Below are 24,502 nucleotides of genomic sequence, written 5' to 3'. Positions count from 1 at the left end.
CGGGTGGATCATGAAGTCAGAAGATCGAGCCCATCCTGGCTAACGTGGTGAAACCCCGTCTCTATTAAAAATACAAAAAATTAGCCAGGCGTGGTGGTGGGCACCTGTAGTCCCAGTTACTCGGGAGGCGGAGGCAGGAGAATGGCGTGAACCCGGGAGGTGGAGCTTGCAGTGAGCCGAGATCGCGCCACTGCACTCCAGGCTGGGCAACAGAGCGAGACTCCATCTCAAAACAAAAACAAAAACAGAAACCAAACAATATACATGAAATGGACAATGGTATAACTACAGTTTTGCTCCCAGGGCAATATTAACTCTCTCAACCCCAAAGTTGTGGTTATGGGAAGCACAAGGTCCCCCCAAAGGATCATCTGTAATCTTCCTGCTTCCACACTGTGGTACCCAAACCCATGTGTCCTCTTTGAAAACACAGCACTGTATAAAGGTCAAACATGAAGCATTAGTCCCAAAGGGGGCACTTTCCACCAGAGGACAGAGTGAGTGTTCTAAATTACAAACTACAGATACAGCATGGAACTTTGTACCCTTGTGTCCAGGGACCAGCATGCCAGAAAAGCCACTCTTTGCTGGGGCATTGACACTGATCATCAGAAGGTATGGCTGCTTACACAACAGGGCAGGAGAAAAAAGGAGTGGCACTCAGGTGGTCCACCTAGGCGCCTCTTTGAACTTCCTTGCCCTATTGTGATGTAAATGGACAAATACAGCAACTTGGATCTGAAAAGGACATGGTGAAGAGGGCTCTGACCCCCTCAGGAATAAGGGTCTGGGACAAGCTACCACAAAAGTCACTTATGTCCACAGAGGTGCTAACAGTGTGATGAGAATCTACAGCGAATAATACAGACAGCAACTGCAACATTAGGGGCTGTGGTTTGTCCTACGAATATTCCTTCTCTTAGTCTCTCCTCAGAGAGAGCCCCACCAGAATCCTAGAGTAGCAGCTTCCCAAATGTAACACAGACAGGGGGATCTAAGCGGTGGGAAGGATGGACTGTGTGATCACAAACATGCATCATGACTCAGATCTCGAGTCCTCAAGGTGGGACTTGCCCAGGGCAGGGAGAGTCATCAGCAGAGAGCCTCCACTTGTGAAGCTGGCCTCAGCTGAAATGAGCTGCTTCACCTAAGAAAACAGCAACATCACCTAAGAAAAGAGCTGCTTCACCTAAGGTTGCTTCCTTCCCAGGGCAGCCTGAGTCTGGGTGATGGGGTGAGCAACACAGAGTTATAAGGGCCTGGCCATCTTGGTTCAACACGAGGCACTCCAATGGGCAGTACATGTTCCAGAGTTCCCTGCTGGCTCCAATGCAGAGCAAATTGAATTCTTCCTCAGCTCAATGTCTTCTTACTTCTTCTTCGATAATTTCACAGCTGTTGATCCTCAATAGACATCTTGCACCCAAACTTCTCAGTAACCACATCCAGAGAACAAGTTACGACATAGCCTGATTTCCTGTTAGAAATACTTGGGTTGTAACAAACACAACTTGAGCCAGATGAAGCAAACATGAGAATTTATTAGGATATTTGGAGTATCTCACAGAAGAATTCAACAATCAAGGCATGAAAAGGGCAGAGGTGGACCTGGACACGAAGACCAGAAGAACCAGGTACTGGAACACAATCAGGACACTTTCTTGATTTTGCTTCTATGATGGCTTCATTCTTCTCTCTCACTGCAGACCATGTTTCTCCATGTGGCAGAAAACAGCCACTCACTGCACCCACATTTAAATATACCTTGTGATGCTAAAATTACACAGACAAAAAGATAGTCCTAGCTTTCTAGAAACTTTCTAGTGGAAAAGATAAAACATGCAATGGTTATATTATCACAGTGAGAAACACACGTACAGGTTCATATAGATTCAATAGGCATTAACAAGGAACAAGGGCATTTCAATTGCAGATTTGCAAAAACGTAAGCAATAATAGAAATCTCAAGGAACTACAAGTTGTTAACAGAGGCCAGAAAATATTGCATAGGAGGAAAAAGTTTTCAGAAATGACAGTGGATAGATAGGCATTGGTTTGTACAAAAGTCCTTGCATACCATAAGGAGAATATTACACTTTAAGTCCACAATACGCCACACGATATTTCAACGAGGCATGTGTAATCAGGGTTGCATTTAAAAATAATCACTATGTATACATGTGAAAAAATGGGCCAAAAAATGATAGCAAGGTGCAGAAAACATGCATGCATCTGCAAGGGTTATGATTGGTTAAGTTTATCAGCAGCTAGGCCAGGGGTAGGTGTTGAGCATCTGAAAGCTTATTGGTAACTGTATAGACATTAATAAGACCTCTGAAATTGACAACCTGGACATAGATTGCTGGAATGACTGAGGTCTCAAATGTAGATTCCAAATGCCACTGCTGTAGATTTTGCTAGAAAATTACTTTTGATAAATCTGGCATTCTGTGGGTGCATTTTATGTCAATATTCTTTTTTTTTTTTTTTTTTTTGAGACGGAGTCTCGCTCTGCCGCCCAGGCTGGAGTGCAGTGGCCGGATCTTTATGTCAACATTCTTTTTTTTTTTTTTTGAGACGGAGTCTCGCTCTGTAGCCCAGGCTGGAGTGCAGTGGCCAGATCTCAGCTCACTGCAAGCTCCCCCTCCCGGGTTCACGCCATTCTCCGGCCTCAGCCTCCCGAGTAGCTGGGACTACAGGCGCCTGCCACCTCCCCCGGCTAGTTTTTTGTATTTCTTAGTAGAGACGGGGTTTCACCGTGTTAGCCAGGATGGTCTCGATCTCCTGACCTCGTGATCCGCCCGTCTCGGCCTCCCAAAGTGCTGGGATTACAGGCTTGAGCCACCACGCCCAGCCTATGTCAACATTCTAAAAGTCATGTTCCTGAAACCAAAGTATCACAAATATATGGACCCATAGATAATGATGTCAGATCCTGCAAGGAAAAGCTACACAGAAGGCAATCCTGGTACAGGCCTCAAAATTCAGTCTGGACCTTAAGGAAAACCCACTACTTAGTAAAAGGAAAACAAAGTAAATTATCCTTTGTAGAACTGTGCGCAATCCCAGGTCAGTGGGAAAATCTGGGCAGTAAGAAAACAAGAAAAGGGGATGCTTCCTGTATTTGGCCTCCTTTAGTATGCTATCTCAAGGTACCTTATTGTGCTCCATAAAATCAAGAATAAATCCACTCTAAAACTTTCTTCTTGATGTAGAATTTGTGGTAGGAACCAATAAGGGACAATGCAGAGACATACTTTTGTGGTTTACAAAGTAATTTCAAAAACACACTAAAAAATCTCTAATTTCAGAATCAGAGCTCTCATGACACTTTAGAAGGTGAGTTCTAGTGACTACTGCACAATGTATTTGAACCTCTGCATCAGTTCTTAACTAGACCTCTATTGTCAGCGTCAATCCTCCCCATAACACCTGATGTTTAGAAAAAATGTTTGTTCTTGGGCATTCAATCAATAGGTTAATGTTGAAGTTCCGTTATCGAGTGTAGGAAGTATCAGGTTTAACTGCTTAACAGTTAATAGAATAATCTAGAATTTCCAAGACCTAATGAATCAATCTCTGGGATTGGACAGAGAATGATGATAGATGGAAAGAAAAAAATAGGGCAAAAATCACAAAGTACAACATCACCTTCTAACTGTTCATTTGCATTAGTTGGTCTCCCACATCTAGTAAAATGACTTTGAGATATTAAAAAGTAGGAAGTTCTTTTTTTTTTTTTTTTTTTTGAGACACAGTCTAGCTCTGTTGTCCAGGCTGGAGTGCAGTGGTGCCATCTTGGCTCACTGCAACCTCCACCTCTCAGGTTCAAGTGATTCTCCTGCCTCAGCCTCCCAAGTAACTGGGATTACAGGCACATGCCACCACACCCAGCTAATTTTTTTTTTGAGATGGAGTCTTGCTCTGTCACCCAGGTTGGAGTGCAGTGGCACGATCTCGGCTCACTGCAAACCCTGCCTCCCGGGTTCACACCATTCTCCTGCCTCAGCCTCCCGAGTAGCTGGGACTACAGGCGCCCGCCACCATGCCTGGCTAATTTTTTGTATTTTTAGTAGAGATGGGGTATCGCCGTGTTAGCCAGGATGGTCTCAATCTCCTGACCTCTAGAACCACCTGCCTCGGCCTCCCAAAGTGCTTGGACTACAGGCATGAGCCACCACGCCCAGCCAATTTTTAGTAAAGACAGGGTTTCACCATGTTGGCCATGAACATGTTGGTCTTGAATTCCTGACCTCAAGTGATCCACCCTCCTCAGCCTCCCAAAGTGCTGGGATTACAGGCGTGAGCCACCATGCCCAGCCAGGAAGTTCATACACTTGAGTATGAATAAAAAGTTGGAAAATTAGATGCTTTAAAATTACAGCACAGAAAGACAGAATTATTTGGCTGTTGAACTGGGATGCTGGTTTAGAAAATTATTCTCATTTATTTAAAATTCCAACTTTCCCAAAATGTTGCAAAATCAATAATTAAAGAAGAAAATACTGTTCATGGTAAAGGTGCAAAATACCATACTGATACAACAATTTGAACATAAAAGGTGAAGCCTTGATTTTTTGTAAGTTTGCAATCAAGCTCAATATTGGACTTTTCTAAATTTCATCAGCATACAAAAAATATTAACTTTGTCAAGCAACATTGAGAGAACATTACAAAATCCTTACTTAGCTAAGGGATGGTTCATGCATTTTTATGGAAGTATACTTAAATAATGTAAGTTGTCAATGTGAAGTTTTCCATGGGGATAATGCAACTAGGGAAAGAGTCAAATACATTTCAAATGATAAAATGGAAATCTTGTTTCCTAATACAGATAGTTCCTGACTTAAGAGGATGTGACTTACAGTTTCTCAACATTACAATGGTATCCATACAACTACTATTTTTCACTTTCAGTATTCAATAATTACATCAGATATTCAACACCTTTTGATAAAACAGACGATGCATTAGAATGTGTTCTGAGAATGTTTAAGGTAGGCTAGGCTAAGCTATGATGTTTGGTAGGTTGGGTATATTAAATGCATTTTCGACTTACAATGCTTTCAACTTACAATGGGTTTATTGGGATGTAACCCCATTGTAAGTTCAGGATCATATGTACTTTTCCAGTGACCACAGCAATTTGCTAGAAAATAGGCTTCCTTGAATGTCAAAAATGTTTTTCCAGCATAAAATTCCCTAATACTTTACATCTTCAGAAATGTGATTTTTTTTTTTTTTTTTTTTTTTTTTTGAGACAGAGTCTCGCTTAGTCGCCCAGGCTGGAGTGCAGTGGCGCGATCTCGGCTCACTGCAAGCTCTGCCTCCCGGGTTCACGCCATTCTCCTGCCTCAGCCTCCCGAGTAGCTGGGACTACAGGCGCCCGCCGCCTCGCCCGGCTAATTTTTTGCATTTTTAGTAGAGACGGGGTTTCACCGTGTTAGCCAGGATGGTCTCGATCTCCTGACCTCGTGATCCGCCCGCCTCAGCCTCCCAAAGTGCTGGGATTACAGGCGTGAGCCACCGCGCCCGGCCAGAAATGTGATTTTTTAATAATTTATTCATTCATCTAATTTTTACAAGATATTTTATGCAACACAAAAAGCATAATAGCAGCACAAAATATCCATGATACTTTATCACGGTAAGTTAAAATAGTGGTATTTGGGTTACATATCACTTAAGATACATAGATATATATATAAAAAATATATGGAGACATCTCACTAAATGAGAAAAAGATTTGATACAGCACTACTTTATTTCATTTAGTTTGGGTGTTGTAGTGTAGTTCAAATATCTTTATTTTGCTAATTCAGTTATATATTACTATGGTTATTCTGTGGTTCCTGCCTTTGCGTATTTATTTTATATAAACTGTTACTCAGACTCTGAGGATGCAGAAGACTTACATAATGTTGGCTTCAGTTACTGAATAGAAAGGTCAGTAAAAACAAAAGACCCCTTATGTATGTCTATAATAAGGAAAAAGAAATGGGTTATCACTCAAGGTACTTATTAATGTAGCCATGTTACATGACTTTCCATTCTCTATATTATTGTTAAAAAATAAAAACCAGTGGTGTGTAGTGTGTCTTCACAGACATCAGAGGCACTATAAGGCATATGCATTTCATAATCCCAATTAAATTATATGTCAGTTCAAAACGCAAAACATATGTGACACTAGAAGATAAGCCACAAATACCACTAAGAAATTTCTTAGATGTTTCAATGGCCAATTTATTCACATAATTTTATTCACATATTTTTAAAACTTCACACTTCAAAGTGAACAACTGTCAACCACTTAGAATTGGGTATTTTTGGTACCCACGTCTACAAAAAGTGTATGGCTTCCCTTGACAGTACTATACTGAGGGGCAAGTGTTCCCAGTGTCTTTAAATTGTTAGATTCTCCATAGTATGAATTCTCCAAAATACAAAATAGTTTGGTTACTTGTTGCACTATCCCATATTTAGTACTTTCATAGAACATCATTCCTAAGGGCATTTCCTTATGTACAATGAACTGTCATTTCTTAAAAATATTGCCTCATTTCCTGCATTCATGGGGTTTTCCCTCATCTCCAGTGGGAATATGTCTAATAGCTTAGGAGACTTGACTTCTGGAAGGCTTTTTGATATTCACACGATTCTTCTTTGCTGTGAATGTTCTACTCTGTAAGGCTTCACTATGGTTTGAAAAGTTGTTGAGATGCACTGCATTCATAGGTTCACTCTATGAATTAAGATCAGCTTTCCATACACCATCTCATTTAGAGTTCTCACCCTCAAGGAGTGCAGACACATAACACAATGTGACTGTCTAAAAACGTTATCATAATTGCATTTTCTGAAGTCCAAGATGATCTGTCAAAGACTACCATTAACTGTATTTCTAGGATTTTTTTACTGTATGAGTTCTCTGATGATTGATGAGCTGTGACTTCTGTGAGAAAGCTTTCCCACATTCAATGCATTGATAAGGCTTCTCTCCTGTATGAATTCTCTGATGATTAACCAGCTGTGATTTCTGAGAGAAGGCCTTCCTACATTCACTGCATCCGTAGGGTTTCTCACCTGTATGTGTCCTTTGATGTGGTATAAGGTGGGACTTCCGAGAGAAAGCTTTCCCACACTCACTGCATTCAAAAGGCTTCTCTCCTGTATGTATTCTCTGATGATTGATGAGACTTGACTTCTCCCTGAAGGCTTTTCTACATTCACTGCATTCGTAAGGTTTTTCTCCTGTATGAGTTCTCAGATGTCTAATTAGCTCCGACTTCTCAAAAAAAGCTTTCCTACAAAGACTGCATTCATAGGGTTTCTCTCCAGTGTGAATTCTCTGATGGGTATTTAGCTGTGATTTCTGGGAGAAAGCTTTTTCACAGTCCCTGCATTCATACGGTTTTTCTCCAGTATGAGTTCTCTGATGAGTTGCAAGACTTGACTTCTCACCAAACGCCTTCCCACATTCAGTGCATTCATAGGGTTTCTCCCCTGTATGTGTCCTCTGATGTGATATGAGATGTGACTTCTGACAAAAGGCTTTCCCGCATTCACTGCATACATATGGTTTCTCTCCTGTATGAATTCTCTGATGATTAGTGAGACTTAATTTTTCACTGAAAGCTTTCCCACACTCACTGCATTCATACGGTTTTTCTCCCGTATGAGTTCTCTGATGTCTAACGAGCTGTGATTTCCTGCTGAAGGCTTTCCCACATTTACTGCATATAAAGGGTTTTTCTCCTGTGTGTGTCATCTGATGTGATATGAGATGTGACTTCTGGGAGAAGGCCTTCCCACACTGAATGCATCCATGAGGTTTCTCTCCTGTGTGGGTTCTCTGATGATTAATGAGACTGGACCTCTCTCTAAATGCTTTCCTACACTCGCTGCATTCATAGGGTTTCTCTCCAGTATGAATTGTCTGATGTCTAATAAGCTCTGACTTCTCAAAGAAAGCTTTTCTACAGTCACTACATCCAAAGGGTTTTGTTCCTGTGTGAGTTCTGTGATGTGTAACGAGTTGTGACTTCCTGCTGAAGGCTTTCCCACACTCCCTGCATTCAAAAGGTTTCTCACCGGTATGAATTCTCTGATGGTTAATGAGATTGGACTTTTCACTAAAGGCCCTCCCACATTCACTGCATCCATAGGGTTTCTCTCCTGTGTGTGTTCTCCAATGCGATATGAGATGTGACTTCCGGGAGAAGGCTTTCCCACATTCGCCACACTCATACGGTTTCTCTCCTGTATGTGTCCGCTGATGGGATGTGAGCTGTGACTTTTGGGAGAAGGCTTTCCCACACTGGCTACAATTATAAGGTTTTTCTCCTGTATGAGTTCTGTGATGTGTAATAAACTGAGACTTCTGGGGAAAGGTTTTGCCACAATTACCACAGCCAAAGGCTATGTCTCTTATATGTCTGCTTTGATGTTTAATGAGACTTGGTTTCTTACTGAAGCGCTTCCTACATTCACTGCATTCATAGAGTTTCTCCCCTAAACGATTTCTATGATATATGATAATCTGTGACTTTTTATAGCTCTCTTTATATTTATCACAGTCATAGTACTTTAACCAGGTATCAGTATCCTCAGGCTTGGAATGGAGAAAAAAATTATCAAACACATTAAAGTCATCTGATTCTGCTTTTCCATAATCTCCTTTTGGAATAAGCAAATCTAAATGATGTTTTAAAATCAATCCATCTAAGTCACCTTCGTTGTTTGATTTCCTTAAAGGAACAAAGTTCATGTTCAGATTGAAATTTTTTCCAAATGCATCACATTCATGACCTCTTTTTATAATTTTAAGCTTGTCTTGGTTATCCTGGTGCCACATCATGTTACCATTTACATTCCAGACTTCTATAAAGGAAAAAAAAAAAAATGTTTGGTTGTGCTTTCTAAAAAAAAAAAAAAACTAGAAATGCTATGTTGAGGGGTTGGCTGCTTTTAAGGCTTAGTTTCCTAGTCTGAAGTAAGTCCCAAGTATAATAACAATCTTCTAGGTATTGCAAGGAACTACTCAAAACAGAAACAGGAAACTGACTGGAGATTAAGTCACCTTTGGTTGTTGACAAATATGTTTATTAAATGGAGAATGTAAAAAACACATGAAAAGCAATGAAAAGCAAAGAAAAAAGATTGGAAGAAGCTTTGACCCAATGTTTTGAGTAATTAATTCACTCAATACTTTCTGAGTATATACTATGCCCAGGTAGTGTGTGAGGTACAGAGACACAAAAGAAAAAATAAGCTCCTGTTATTATAAAATTTACATTGTAATGGAAAAGATAAAGAAATAATATTTTTAAAACAACAAAACTATACACTGTAGTAAATACTAAGAAGAAAATGAACATATTTGAAAGAAAAATTAGGTAGTCATTTCAAGCTTAAAGAATGAGAAATATTTTGCATATTGGTTCTCATTCTAAAGTTTTATTTAAGCTTGCCATATGCATCTTCACGTTGCTATTAAGAAAGCCACTTATGCAACACATTTTCCAAACCATATCATCTTTCATCTAAACTATTCAGGCACAGAACTTTAAAATCCATGTGTACTTTCACTAAAACTATCCCAAGACCCAAGTTCCCATTCTAAAAATAATCTGACAGTTTGACAGTCAGTTGTTATATAGCTCTATTTCCATTATCCTCATGATATAACCATTTATACTATTATAAGTGAACTTCAAAATATGTATTTTTTGAGACAGGGTCTTGCTCTGTTGACCAGATTGAAGTGTAGTGTTGTGATGCAGCCTCAACCTCAAGGCTCAAGAGATCCTCCTACATAAGCCTCCCAAGTAGCCAGAATACACAGGTGTGCAACCACCATGGCTGGCTAATTTTGTTGTTCTTGTAGAGATGGGGTCTCCCTATGTTGTTCAGGCTGCTCTTGAACTCCTGGGCTCGAGCAATTCTCCCACTTTAGCCTCCCAAACCAGTAAGAGACTTGGTCTCTCCCAGAGTGTTGGGGTTTCAGGCATGAGTCAACATGCTGGGCCCATTTTTCAACAAAAATCTATATTTCAAATTTTTTGTGAGGTTGTACCTAGAGGTAAGAAAGATAATCAGTAATGTGAAAACATTCTACAAATTTAAATGTCAACTGAAGGTAATATATTTGTAGAATTATATGGTGGAGGTAGAATCAATAAGATTTGCTGATGTATTTGGTATGGAGAAAATAAAGGAAAAAAGAGAATCTAGAATTACCCTTAGGTTTGGAGTTTGAACAATTTGGTAGATTATGGTGTTAATGCATTAAGGAAAACTGAGGGAGAAATACATGGGTTCAAATCAAGACTCCACTATAAATATATTAATTCTGTTTTTTGAGACAGGGTCTTGCCCTGTCACTCAGGCTGGAGTTTAGTGGTGCAATTATAGCTCACTGCAGCCTTGAACTCCTGGGCTCAACTGATCCTCCCAACTAAGCCTCCTGAGTAGCTGGGACTACAGGTGCATGCCACCATGCTCAAGATAATGTTTAGAATTTTTTGTAGGGATGGGATCTCACCATGTTGCTCAGGCTGGTTTCAAACTCCTAGGCTCAAGTAGTCCTTCCACTTCAGCTTCCCAAGTTGCTGGGATTACAGGTGCAGGCCCCCACAATTGACACTGTGTTAGGCCTAACATATTAATTTTGAGATGTATGTGAAGTTTCGATAAAATGGTATCAGAAAATATGGGTGCAGAAAATAAAACATTTGGCCGGGCGCGGTGGCTCAAGCCTGTAATCCCAGCACTTTGGGAGGCCGAGATGGGCGGATCACGAGGTCAGGAGATCGAGACCATCCTGGCTAACACGGTGAAACCCCGTCTCTACTAAAAAAATACAAAAAAAAACTAGCCGGGCGCCGTGGCGGGCGCCTGTAGTCCCAGCTACTCGGGAGGCTGAGGCAGGAGAATGGCGTGAACCCGGGAGGCGGAGCTTGCAGTGAGCTGAGATCTGGCCACTGCACTCCAGCCTGGGCGGCAGAGCGAGACTCCGTCTCAAAAAAAAAAAAAAAAAGAAAATAAAACATTTATAAATTAAACTTACATTCATGTTATTTTAAATGTTATCAAATTATTGAACTATTAATACTTAAGTATGTGTTTTAAATTTACATCTGCCTTCCCCCATCTTTATTTATTTTTTTTTTTGAGACTCGCTCTGTCGCCCAGGCTGGAGTGCAGTGGCCAGATCTCAGCTCACTGCAAGCCCCGCCTCCCGGGTTCATGCCATTCTCCTGCCTCAGCCTCCGGAGTAGCTGGGACTACAGGCGCCCGCCACCTCACCCGGCTAGTTTTTTGTATTTTTTAGTAGAGACGGGGTTTCACCGGATTAGCCAGGATGGTCTCAATCTCCTGACCTTGTGATCCACCCGTCTCGGCCTCCCAAAGTGCTGGGATTACAGGCTTGAGCCACCGCGCCCGGCCTATTTTTTTTTCCTATTAGAAAAATGTAATTGCCTTATATTTGGTCATTTGTGGTATATCCCAAATAGTCCCACTCTCTCCATCACTTTCTCTGCTGTATTCTAAACTATCACATTATCTCAATGAAATACCCTGCTAATTGGTTTCCCTGCTTCCAATTACATTTTCTACTTGGCAGTGAGAATAAACTTTCACAATTCTAAATCAGATTTTACTTTTCAAAATTTCTTGACTCGCTTATAACTCCATTGTGTTGCCTACAAGTTGAGATATGATCTAGTTTCCATACTCTCTCCAACTTATCTGCATCTCTCGGGCATACTGACCTCAGCCACATGGGCTTCCATTCTGTTTCTAAAAGTAACTAAACCATTTTCTGACTTAACATATTCTTATTTGTCATTCCTTTTGGAGACACTCTTCCCCATGCTCATTTCACATCTTTCATGTCTACAATTAGTTTTCCCATGTCTTTCTCTGTTATAGACTAAATGTATCTCCTCAAAAATTGTACACTGAAGAAGAACTTCCAGAATGGCTGCATTTGGAGATAGGACCTCTAAGGAAATAAGATTAAATGAGGTCATAAGGGGAGGACCCTGATCAAACAGGGTTATCATCTTTACAAAAATAGATATGAGGCCAGGCACAGTGGCCCACCTCTGTAATCTCAGCACTTTGGGAGGCTGAGGCAGACAGATTACTTGAGCCCCAGAGTTTGAGAGCAGCCTGGGCAACACAGTGAAACTGTGTCTGTACAAAAAAAAAAAAAAAAAAAAACCTGTTTTTAATTAGCTAGGTGTGGTGGTGCACACCTGTAGTCCCAGATGCTTGGGAGGATCACTTGAGCCCAGGAGGTCAAGGCTGCAGTGACCCATGATTGTGCCACTGCACTCCAGGCTGGGTGAGTGAGACCTTGTCTCGAAAAAGGAAAAAGAAAAAAGAAACCCCACAAGAGATCCATCTATATCTATCTATCTCTTTCTCTCTCTCCATGTACACACTGGGGAAAGGCCATGTGAACACATAGTGAGAGGGTGGCTCTTCACAAGGCAGGAAGAGAGCCCTCCCCAGAAAACAACCATGCTGGTACCTTGACCTTGGACTTTCCATCTCCAAAACTGGAAAACCAATTTCTGTTGTTTAAGCTCCCCAGAATATGATATTTTGTTATGGCAGACTGAGCAGACTAACCCATTCTCTCATCTAATTTATTTCTGTAATAACACTTAGCAGGATCTGAATTTTTTCCTGCTTACTTACTACCCTGTTCTTTTTTTGTCCTCTAGCAAGTAAACACTATGTCAGCAGGAAATATATATCTCTAATGCTCTATTATACCCACAGTACCTAGCACAATAACTTAAAAATAAAAGAAGTCAATAAATATTCTATTTTCTCTGAAGTAGTCTGTGTAGAAAAGAGCTTCAGGCCCGAAACTACCATCCATAGAAAGTCCTGTTTGCAAGACTGGCCCTCGGCTGGCATCTGAGAACATGGGTTTCAGGAATGTCCCTACTATTTCCTAACTGATAATTACTATGCTGAGACTGTATACAAACAGTATGATCAGCACATGTTAGGCAGAGAATACCTATAGGACCAGCTCCCAGTAAAGACCTTGGGCACTTATCTCTAATGGTCTTTCCTGGGCAGAAACATCAAACACACGTGTTACTATATTTTTGCTGCAGGGGGATAGTAAACTTTGACCCTTATGGGAAGGAGGGAGCTTAGGACGCCTGCAAATGGGTTCTTTCAGACTCTGCCTGTGCCTTTTTCACTTGTGATCCAGCTGTGTCCTTATAGTGTCACTGTAATAAATCTTAGTCATAAGTACAAATATGCTGAGTACAGTGAGTCCTTCTAGTGACTCTGAACATGGGGGGATCCTGGAGACCCTGACACGCAGTCCCCATTTGTGTAATCTTGATAATTAGCTCTCCACTGCCTTGCAATAAAACAAATGTTCAGTGTTTACGTGCTGAATTTTTTTTAAAAAAGAACACAAATGTCTCATCTTCTTAACTCCTATGTTTCTGGAACTTATTTTCTGGTCTGTCTTTGTAATCCTTTTCAGTAAAGGATTAACCCCACTGGGTGAGTGGATCTCAACTAAAAAGGGCACACAAAAACGACAAGAAGTTTCTCAAATTACAAATCCCAGTCTTACCACATAAAACAAAACAAAAAAACAAAAAACAAAACAAAACAAAACAAAAAACCAGGCATGGTGGCACACACCTGTAGTCCCATCTACTTAGGAGGCTGAAGCAAGAGGATCACTTTAGCCCAGGAATTTGAGGCTGCAGTGACCTATGATCATGCCACCACACTGCAACCTGGGCAACAGACCAAGACCCTGTCTATAAAAACAAACACAAGGCTTTTGGAAAGAAATTTATCAAATATTACATGTTCTATAACTAAAGTGAAGACATTTAATTATAAGCCCCTGCATCCATGTGTGCAAACAAAGCTCAGGGACCAACGTTCTAAAAAATATTATACATACTATGATCAGGTGACAGATGGGACTTCAGCAAAAGCTGAGAAAAATTTAGGCTGGGGTAGTCAAGGAACATTTCATAAATATGAATGCAGTGAAAACCAAGTTCCTATGGAAAGGATTAAGAATTTCTAGGTCACTAGTACAATACCCTCAAAAGTTCAAGACATTACATATCTGAAAACACTAAGAAATGTTTAAATGGAACTGACCATGAATGGGGGGAAGGAAGAAATAACTGAACAGGCAGCAATAGTGTCATACTATGGAGGTCCTTGAAAGCAAAGGTTACAAGTCTGTAGCAGATGCTGCCACCGCCTCACCCACACGCTGACCAGATTCCTACCGGAGGCACTCACGACTCTCCACCCAAGAACCTTCTCGAGCTGAAAGCACAAGACTGGTCTGTATGCAGGGACCCTGGACATTCTGGATACTTACTGTGGCAGAGGAAACCTCAAGATGAGAGATGGGAGTTAGCACATAAATACCTGGCTTCCTGGTACCTCAGAGTGTCAAGACTGAGGAATATTCTCACAGTGCCTCAGAGGCACTCAGCAGAACTGAGCATCCACCACCCACAGCAGTAGTCAGAGCGTCAGCCCACCCTTCACTGGCATTAATGCCCCCAGCACTTCCATGGTCTGACTTGTCCATTCTCTCACTACCTTTGTGGGGACCACGTCCCCAATAAGTTCTTACACTCACATAAGTATCTGAGGGTCTGCTTTGGAGGGAACCTGAAGTAAGTCAATGTCACAAAGCAGATAATGAGTAAAGAGGTTCAACTGATTAGAGTAGTGTGGGAAGCTTTAGGAAATAAAATATGGTGGCATCATTAAGGTAGCTTGTAAAATATTAAAATCTGGATCTACCTAGTAATTTGACAACTTCAAAAATGAGACATCACGGACCTAGTTTTAAGTGGAAGTTGAGGAAGGAAGGCTTTAAAAAGATACTTTCCCAACAGAAAAAAAATTTAAAACAACATGAAAGGATGGTTGAAAGGCGTTATTCGGCCATGTGCAGTGGTTTACACCTGTAATCCCAGCACTTTGGAGGCTGAAGCAGGCGAATCACGAGGTCAGGAGTTTGAGACCAGCCTGACCAACATGGTGAAACCCCGTCTCCACTAAAAATAAAAAAAAATTGGCCGGGCATGGTGGCATGTGCCTGTAGTCCCAGCTGCTGGGAAGGCTGAGGCAGGAGAATCGCTTGAACCCAGGAGGTGGAGTAGTGAGCTGAGATCGCACCATTGCACTCCAGTCTGGGTGACATTAACGAGACTCCGTCTCAAAAAAAAAAAAAAAAAAAAAAAAGGAAAGGGATTATTCATATACTTCATGGTGTCTAATCTGTAGGAAAAAAACACAAAGGAACCTAATTTAAAAGGGAGGATAAGGATAAATTGGGAGAAATAATCGCTCCATTTTCTAATATAATGAGACTGAACAGACTGGGGCTTTGGAGGGTGGTCTTTTGGGCATCAGAGATACCCAAATTGAAGACAAAATCGAGATGCTTCAATGGACAAACGGAGGTGTCTTTGACCACAGGGGAAGGAGGGACTGAAAGGGATTAAACATGTGAGGACAGAATACCAAACAAGAAGTCAAGGTCCTAGATGTCACAGAGAATAACATCATGGCCAAGATAAGCAGGACACATTTCATTTTAAGCTATAAAGAAGCTACGTCTAAATGTGACTTACTTGAGTAGCTAATGTCAGTTGTTCTGAGGTACCACCGAAGGTTTAGAGATTTTGGAAAGAGATCCCTGAAGCACATTTCAGAGAGGCCAACCCATCAGTGACCAGATGACACGGGACTTCCACTTTCTCCCATCTGCCTGGTTCTCACGCACTCACCTGGAGAATCTGAACTTGGAATTTCTCCATCTCCTACCCATGGCTCTTCTCCTTGCTCCAATTTGAAGATGACATCTGGTTTCATAACTTCATACCCTGTTAAGGGAAAAATTACAAAGGCCTTGGGCCCAAATGCTTGGGGTTTAGGGCCTCTGAAGATGAGCAAGGTTTCACATCACAGTTGGCCTGATAAAGCTGTACCTCAACAGAGTAAGTAATTCTCAAAGTTACAGTAACAGTCTCCCTGGTGGCTAATAGGGTCTAGTACAAAGCCACTGAACACTTCAGAGGCTCTGGAGCCAGCAAGCCTGGGTTTACATTCAGGCTCTTTAATTTAATAGTTGTTAGTTCTTGGGAAAGTTACTTAACCTCTCTTGGCCTTGATTTTCTCATCAGGAAAAATGGATAACGGTACTAGCCACATAATCTCTGATGATTAAATGAGTTGATATATGTAAAGCATGTGGTATAAGATGTGGTATACAGTAAGTTACATGCATTAGGTGCTACCACTACTGCTCAAACTATTACTCAAACTATTACTACTTAAGTTTCAGAGGCTGCATAACAAACTTACGACTTCATTATTGAAAGGTGAAACCCAAATACTTTCTTGGTGTCATAGTCCAAGCAACTGTGATCTAAATTTCAGGTCTAAAATCACTAAAAATTTCAGAAGCCTAACTACAGGCTTCTGAAACTTCCCAGCAACTAAAAATAAAAGGCAATGCATTGGGCATGGTCCGAGATACTCAAGAAAGCTTTTATTACCCAGTGACACTAGGCTGCTATAGTTCTCCAACATCACATCCTTGTATAAATTCTTCTGAGAGGGATCCAGGAGCTGCCACTCTTTTTGGGTGAAGTCCACAGATAAATCATCAAATGAGAATGACTCCTGTAAGAGCACAATGCTAGTAAACCTGAAGCAGTTAACACTGTATGATGTGAGAAAAAAATATTGGAGTTTGAGCACTTTATTCTCATAACAAGTTATACAAAATGCCATGTCCCTACCTTTGCATATTTTGTGTGATAAAATGTCATTGTGCATTCTTCCATCCTTCCATTTATACAACTGTTAACCTGAAGAACAAAGAGAGAGGCTCTCCAGAAGAAAATGATGTTTATTTGGGAACAGAGTACTGCCATGGGAAGACACGGGCCACAGTAAACTACATGTGTATTCAGGGAAGTAAAGAAAGACAAAGGTGTCTACAGTCATACCACCCTCAACGCGCCCGGTCTCGGAAGCTAAGCAGGGTCGGGCCTGGTTATTACTTGGATGGGAAGAAAGACAAAAGTTCTTAAACGAAAAAAATGAGGTGTGGCCGGGCGTGGTAGCTCAAGCCTGTAATCCCAGCACTTTGGGAGGCCAAGACGGGCGGATCACGAGGTCAGGAAATCAAGACCATCCTGGCTAACACAGTGAAACCCCGTCTCTACTAAAAAAAATACAAAAAAACTAGCCGGGCGAGGTGGCGGGCGCCTGTAGTCCCAGCTACTCGGGAGGCTGAGGCAGGAGAATGGCGTGAACCCGGGAGGCGGAGCTTGCAGTGAGCTGAGATCCAGCCATTGCGTTCCAGCCTGGGGGACAGAGCGAGACTCCGTCTCAAAAAAAAAAAAAAAAAGGGGTGCATCACGTAATTGTTCTGAAACAGTTCTCCCTGGCTACAAAGATCAATAATAAGGGTGACACCAGTCCAAAGCTGGACAGGCAGCTGCTGGGCAGATGTCCCAATAAAAGTATTTTTGTGTAAGGCTTCAATGGCCTTTGTACAAGGCTGTGGCTTTTGCAGTCTTTTGTGATAATTTTTATCAGGCATGAAGTGTGAGAACACTCTTTTCACAGGCTTCCCCAGCTCTACCTGTCGGGGTTAAAAAAAAAAAAAAAATTCACACTAGTGACTCCATTTTGATTCTGACGACTTCACAGAAGACACGCAAACTGGAATAGGTGACTTTAAACCCCCTGAACCACCAATAAAATATTTACTGAAGGCCGGGCGCGGTGGCTCAAGCCTGTAATCCCAGCACTTTGGGAGGCCGAGACGGGCGGATCACGAGGTCAGGAGATCGAGACCATCCTGGCTAACACGGTGAAACCCCGTCTCTACTAAAAATACAAAAAACTAGCCGGGCGAGGCGGCGGGCGCCTGTAGTCCCAGCTACTCGGGAGGCTGAGGCAGGAGAATGGCGTGAACCTGGGAGGCGGAGCTTGCAGTGAGCTGAGATCCGGCCACTGCACTCCAGCCTGGGCGACAGAGTGAGACTCCGTCTCAAAAAAAAAAAAAAAAAAAAAAAAATTTACTGAACCTCAAATGTGGCACTGGAAGAGGTAGTAGCAAAAGAAAGAAAATAGGACAGGCAAGGGGGCTCACAACTATAATCCCAGCACTTTGGGAGGCCAACACGGGAGGATCACTTGAGCCCAAATGTTTGAGACCAAACTGAGTAATATAGTGAGTGAGATCTTGTATCCACAAAAAAATATAGATAAATATTAGCTGGATATGGTGGTACATGCCAGTAGTCCCAGTTACTTGGGAGGCTGAGGTGGGAAGACTGCTTGACCTGGGAGGTCGGGGCTTCAGTGAGCTGTGATTGCACCACTGCACCGCAGCTTGGGTGACAGAGTGAGACCCCATCTCAAAAACAAACCAATACACAAAAACACCAAGAAGGAAGATAACAAAATAATACTTTCAAAAGTCACATTGTCTTACAGAGGGCTGCAAACATGCACTTACAAATAAAATAAATTTATAATAACTAAGAAATAAAGGAGAGTACAGTGTGGATAAAAAGCAGGGAGCGCTTCACTCTATTTGAGTGTAAAGTTAGGCTCTATGCAAAAGGTAAAATTGAAATGGGTTTTAGAAAATTAGTTGTTTTCCACAAAAAAAGAGGAGGCAAAGGCGTTCTGGGAGAAGCAGCTTTGATTTAAAAAACAAAAACAAAAAACTGTGAGGACTGAGGAGATACAAAAACATCAGTCTGACAGGATAATAGGGAATGGGATAGTGATGAGATTAAAGGCCACAGTGGGGGCTGGGGCAGAAAGTGGTTAGTTTAGCTAGGACACTTTCTTGTTGCCAAGTTAGCCATGAAACACCTTACAAGAAAGGGGATGATAGAACCAAACAGATTTTAGAAAGGTGACTAGATTTTGGATCAAGATGGATTTCTGTCTCAAAGTCTCCTGAGATAAAAAGAAAACACAAGCACGCATCTTTTAAAAATCTAGAATGCCACCGGAAAATCAAAAAATAAATTTGACCCTAATAGCACACGATACACTTTAAAAGGAGTCAAAGAATTTGAAGACAGATCTACAGAAACTGTCAGTTTTGAACAGAGAGAAAATGACTTAAAAATGAACAGAGCTCAGGACACTATCAAATAATACCAAAGAATCTAACGTGAGTGTCATAGAGTCCCAGAAAGAGAAAAGAAAGAGCATGGTGAAAATAAAGTCTCAAGAAATGATAGCTGAATATTCTGTAAAACTGGCAAAAGATATAAACCAAAACATTCAAGAAGTTCAGATAATGCCAGACAATAAACATGAGGAAATCCACTCCCAGACACATCACACATGGCTAGTGAGGAAATCCACTCCCAGACACATCATACATGGCTAGAAGGAAAAAAAAATCACATCACTTAAAGGGAACAGCAATTCAGATAACTGCAAATTTCTTTCTTTCTTTTTTGAGACAGAGTTTTGCTCTGTCACCCAGGCTGGAGTGCAGTGGCACAATTATAGCTCGCTGTAACCTCTGCCTCCTAGGCTCAGGTGATTCTCCCAACTCAGCTTTCTGAGAAACTGGGACTACAGGTGCATGCCACCACACCCAGTTAATTTCTGTTTGTTTGTTTTTCAGACACAGTCTTATTCTGTCACCCAGGCTGGAGTGCAGTGGCCTGATCTTGGCTCACTACAACCTCCACCTCTCAGGTTCAAGCAATTCTCCTGCCTCAGCCTCCTGAGTAGCTGGGATTACAGGCACCTGCCACCACGCCTGACTAATTTTTGTATTTTTAGTAGAGACGAGGTTTCACGATGTTGGCCAGGCTGGTCTCGAACTCCTGACATCAGGTGATCCACCCACCTCGGCTTCCCAAAGTGCTGGGATTACAGGTGTGAGCCACTGCACCTGGCTGAGAGTAAGCAAATTAATTATTGTCTTAGGCTCGCGTGGGAAAAGGAATTGACCAAAAATGTCACAAAGATTGTTTTGGGGTGAGGAAAATCTTCTAAAACTAGACTGTGATGATGGTTATACCGTATAAGTTTACTTAAAAATCACTGAATTATACATTAAAATGGAGGATCTTATTGAGGTCATACGTCAATAAGGCTGTTAAAAGATATTATAGGCTGGGCACAGTGGCTCAAGCCTGTAATCCCAGCACGTTGGGAGGCCGAGACGGGCAGATCACGAGGTCAGGAGATCGAGACTATCCTGGCTAACACGGTGAAACCCCGTCTCTACTAAAAAATACAAAAAACTAGCCGGGCAAGGTGGTGGGCTCCTGTAGTCCCAGCTACTTGGGAGGCTGAGGCAGCAGAATGGCGTAAACCCAGGAGGCGGAGCTTGCAGTAAGCTGAGATCCGGCCACTGCACCCCAGCCTGGGCGACAGAGCGAGACTCCGTCTCCACAAAAAAAAAAAAAAGATATTATAAACTTGTGCCAACATACTTGACTACTTAGATGAAATAGCTATATTCCTTTTTTTTTTTTTTTTTTGGAGACGGAGTCTCGCTATGTTGCCCAGGCTGGAGTGCAGTGTGGCACAATCTCGGCTCATTGCAAGCTCTGCCTCCCGGGTTCATTCTCCTGCCTCAGCCTCCCGAGTAGCTGGGATTACAGGCGCCCGCCACCATGCCCAGCTAACTTTTTGTATTATTAGTAGACATGGTCTTTCACCATGTTGGCCAGGATGGTCTCAATCTCTTGACCTCATGATCCACTCTACTCAGCCTCCCAAAGTGCTGGGATTACAGGTGTGAGCCACCGCACCCGGCCAATAGCTACATTCTTTGAAAAACAATGAACCCAAAGTGACAAGAAGAAACAAAATCTGAATTAATCCTGTAACAGTTAAAGAAACTGACCCCACAATTTAAAACTTTCCCTCAAAGAACATGCAAGATCTATGTATACAGTTTTAGTGCTGATTCTTCCAAACATTTAAATAAAATGATCTGGCCAGGTGTGCTGGCTCATGCCTATAATTTCAACTATTTGATAGGGTGAGGCAGGAGAACTGTTTGAGGCCAAGAGTTCCAGACCAGCCTGGGCAATATAGTGAGAACCTGTCACTACCAAAAAAAAAAAAAAAATTTAAACTAGCTGGACTTAGTATTATGTGCCTGCAGTCCCATCTCCTTGGGAGGCTGAGGTGAGAGGCATGTTCGAGTCCAGGAGTTCAAGGCTGCAGTGAACTACGACTGTGCCACTGCACTCTATCCTGGGTGACAGAGTGAGACCATACCTCTTAAAATAAAAAGAAAAAAAGTTATTGCTGATGTTTTTGTTAATATGAAAAATCTAATCAAATCTAAAGAAAAATCATTAGAACTAATAAGTGAGCTTAAGAAGTTCCTGGACGGGTGTGGTGGCACACGCCTTTAATCCCAGCATTTTGGGAGCCCGAGGTGGGTGGATCACAAGGTCAGGAGTTTGAGACCAGCCTGCCAATATGGTGAAACCCCATCTCTACTAAAAAAAAAAAAAAAAAAAAATTAGCTGGGTGCGGTGGCACACCTGTAGTCCCAGCTACTTAGGAGGCTGAGGTAGGAGAATCGCTTCAACCCGGGAGGCAGAGGTTGCAGTGAGCCGAGATTGTGCCACTGCACTCCAGCCTGGGCGACAGAGTGAGACTCTGCCTAAAAAAAAAATAAAAGATAAAAATAAAAAAGAAGTTCCTGTATACAAAGTCAATATGCCAAAATATAGCGTACTTCCATGTTTTGGCAAGAAAAGTCTTTCAAATAACAAAATTTCAGATACCATTTACTGTAGAAATGACTAATGGCAGGTTTGGGACAAAAAGATGAAACCTGTGCCTTGACAAATTGATCAAGAAGAAATGATCAAAGTAACGCCACCATTTTGCAACTCCCAATGAAATAATCCATCTATGCCATGATCATTTAAAAAATGCTGGCTGGGTGCAGTGGCTCACACCTGTAATCCCAGTACTTTGGGAGCCCGAGGCAGGAGGATTGTCTGAGCTCAGGAGTTCGCAACCAGCCTGGGCAACACAGTGAAACCCCGTCTCCGCTAAAATACAAAATATTAGCTGGGCATGGGAGCGTGCATCTGTAGTCCCAACTATTCAGGAAGATGAGGCAGGAGAATCACTTGAACCCAGGAGGCAGAGGTTGCAGTGAGCCAAAATTGTGCCACTGCACTCGGCCTGGTGACAGAGTGAGACTCCGTTTCAAAAAAATAAATGTTACCACAAGCAAACTTCTTTCAGAAGACAAGCAAACATGTGTCTTCTGAAAGAAGTACATACCACAACCTCTGAAGCATTCTTGCCCAAAAAAGCTAAACTTGAATGTGACCAACTCTCTAGATCAGATCTGTCCAACATAACTTTCTGTGATGACGGAAATATTCTTTAACTACGCTATCCAATTCATGGATCTCTAACTTGTGGCTACTGAGCATTTTGAAATGTGGCGAGCGTGACTGTGGGATTTAATTTTAATTAATTTAAATTTAAATAGTCCTGTGTGGCCAGTGGCTTCTGTATTGGACAGCACAACTCTAAATTTACCTATTTATAGCAAATACAGATGACAAACATATTAACACCACCAAATACAGGTGACAAACATTAACAACACTGTTGCAAGTGGCAAAATCCACACAGTAGGAAACTATACAGAAAAATGACCTGGCTTCTTTAACGAATAATTTGGCTAGAAAAAAGTAAGAACCAACGGATTAAAGGAGATTGAAGAGACAGATTAACCAACTGCATTGTATGAACCTTCCTGGGATTCTGATTCAAACAACCAACCACCAACCTCTGAATGTTACGAGAGAACTGGAAATGCGAACACTGACTAGACATCAAGAAGCCACCTCGCCGGGCGCGGTGGCTCACGCCTGTAATCCCAGCACTTTGGGAGGCCAAGGCGGGCAGATCACGAGGTCAGGAGATCGAGATCATCCTGGCAAACACAGTGAAACCCCGTCTCTGCTAAAAACAGAAAAAGTTACCAGGGTGTGGTGGCAGGTGCCTGTAGTCCCAGCTACTCGGGAGGCTGAGGCAGGAGAATCACTTGAACCCGGGAGGCAGAGGTTGCGGTGAGCCAAGACTGCACCACTGCACTCCAGCCTGGCGACAGAGTGAGACTCTGTCTCAAAAAAAATAAAAAATAAAGAAGCCACCTCAATTGGAGGAAGGACTGCAGTTGCAATTGTAGTGAATGTCACAAAATGTGAAGTGAAAGAAGACAGAAGTGAGCATATCCTACAGCAGACAAAATCAAATATAGTGTTTAAGAATGCACAGAGAGGAGCAGAACTATAAAGTCAGGAAATGGTTACCAAAAAGGATCCTGGTTACCTCTGTCAGGAGGAAGAGGCTGTGATAATTGGGAGAGGGCAATGAAGGGACTCATCTGGGCTAAGAATATTCTATTTCTTGACCTGAGTGGTGGTTTCATGCATATTCCACTGACAATAATTCATCAAACTGTATTTTTTAAAATGTACTTTTCTGCATGTAAATTAGGCCTTACAGTTTAAAAAGGTAAAAAATAAATAATTATGGTCACGAAGTCCTGCTCTGGCATTCTATCCTTGGGACATACTCTGAAGAATGCTATGAAAAATGCCGTAAGGTTCATGCATTTATTAGCATTTCTCTTGAGAACATTTACCCACCACAGTAGCCCCCACCTATCCACAAAGGAGATGTTCCAAGACCCCGGTGGATGCCTGAAACCAGACAGTACCAAACCCTATAAAGACTATGCTATTTTCCTACACATACATACCTATGGTGAAGTTCAGTTTATGAATTAGGTACAGTAAAAAGTAAATAACAACAATAATAAAATAGAACAATTATAACAACATAGTGTAATAAAAGTTACCACATACTGAAACTCTAACTTCTGCAGTGTGAGGTGTGACAGCAGAATTAGCATGTATTTATTTTTCCTTCTTCATAATTTCATGAATAAATTTGTTCTTACCATAGACCTTAGCAACCTCAGCCTACCTTTTTCGTTATGTTTAGAACTTTCACCTTTTCACTTAGAGCTTCTCTTTGATATATCCGAATTACTAGCATCACTACTTTTATGTATGGAAGCCACTTTAAGTAAAATAAGGGCTACAAAAATACAAGCACCGTATTACCATGAGCTGATCTGACAGCTCAGATGGCTCCCAAGTGACTGACAGGTAAGCAACATATACAGCATGCATCTGCTGGACCAAGGGATGAGGCAGGTCCTGGGTGGAACGGTGCAAGAGTTCATCATGCTTCTCAGAACAGGAAGCAATTCAAAAATTACAAATTGCTTATTTCTGAAATTTTCTTTTTTTTTTTTTTTTTTTTTTTTTTTTTTTTTTTGTGTCCTTTTGTCCCGCTGGCGCGTGCTGGGTATGTTGCTCCCCTGTCCGCCACCCGGCCGGCT

The 24,502-nt window shown here is 41.8% G+C and overlaps 1 protein-coding gene across 5 annotated transcripts in view; it reads right to left on the bottom strand.

Moving 5' to 3' along the window:
• Window positions 1-6,225: 6,225 nt before the first annotated feature.
• Window positions 6,226-24,502, bottom strand: part of ZNF84 (zinc finger protein 84) — a 23,399-nt gene continuing 5,122 nt past the window's right edge. For all 5 annotated transcript variants that reach the window (XM_025403542.1, XM_025403547.1, XM_025403543.1 and 2 more), the window contains 3 exons: window positions 16,599-16,725; window positions 15,828-15,923; window positions 6,226-8,883 (listed from right to left, as the gene is read on the bottom strand). In XM_025403542.1, coding sequence (XP_025259327.1) covers window positions 6,905-8,883; window positions 15,828-15,923; window positions 16,599-16,725 — 2,202 coding nt within the window. In that variant the 3' untranslated portion in view covers window positions 6,226-6,904. The remainder of the gene's footprint in view (window positions 8,884-15,827; window positions 15,924-16,598; window positions 16,726-24,502) is intronic.

Source organism: Theropithecus gelada, chromosome 11 (genome assembly GCF_003255815.1).
Source record: "Theropithecus gelada isolate Dixy chromosome 11, Tgel_1.0, whole genome shotgun sequence".
In the NCBI taxonomy this organism is placed as follows: Eukaryota; Metazoa; Chordata; class Mammalia; order Primates; family Cercopithecidae; genus Theropithecus; species Theropithecus gelada.
This window is presented reverse-complemented; position numbering and strand designations above follow the sequence as displayed.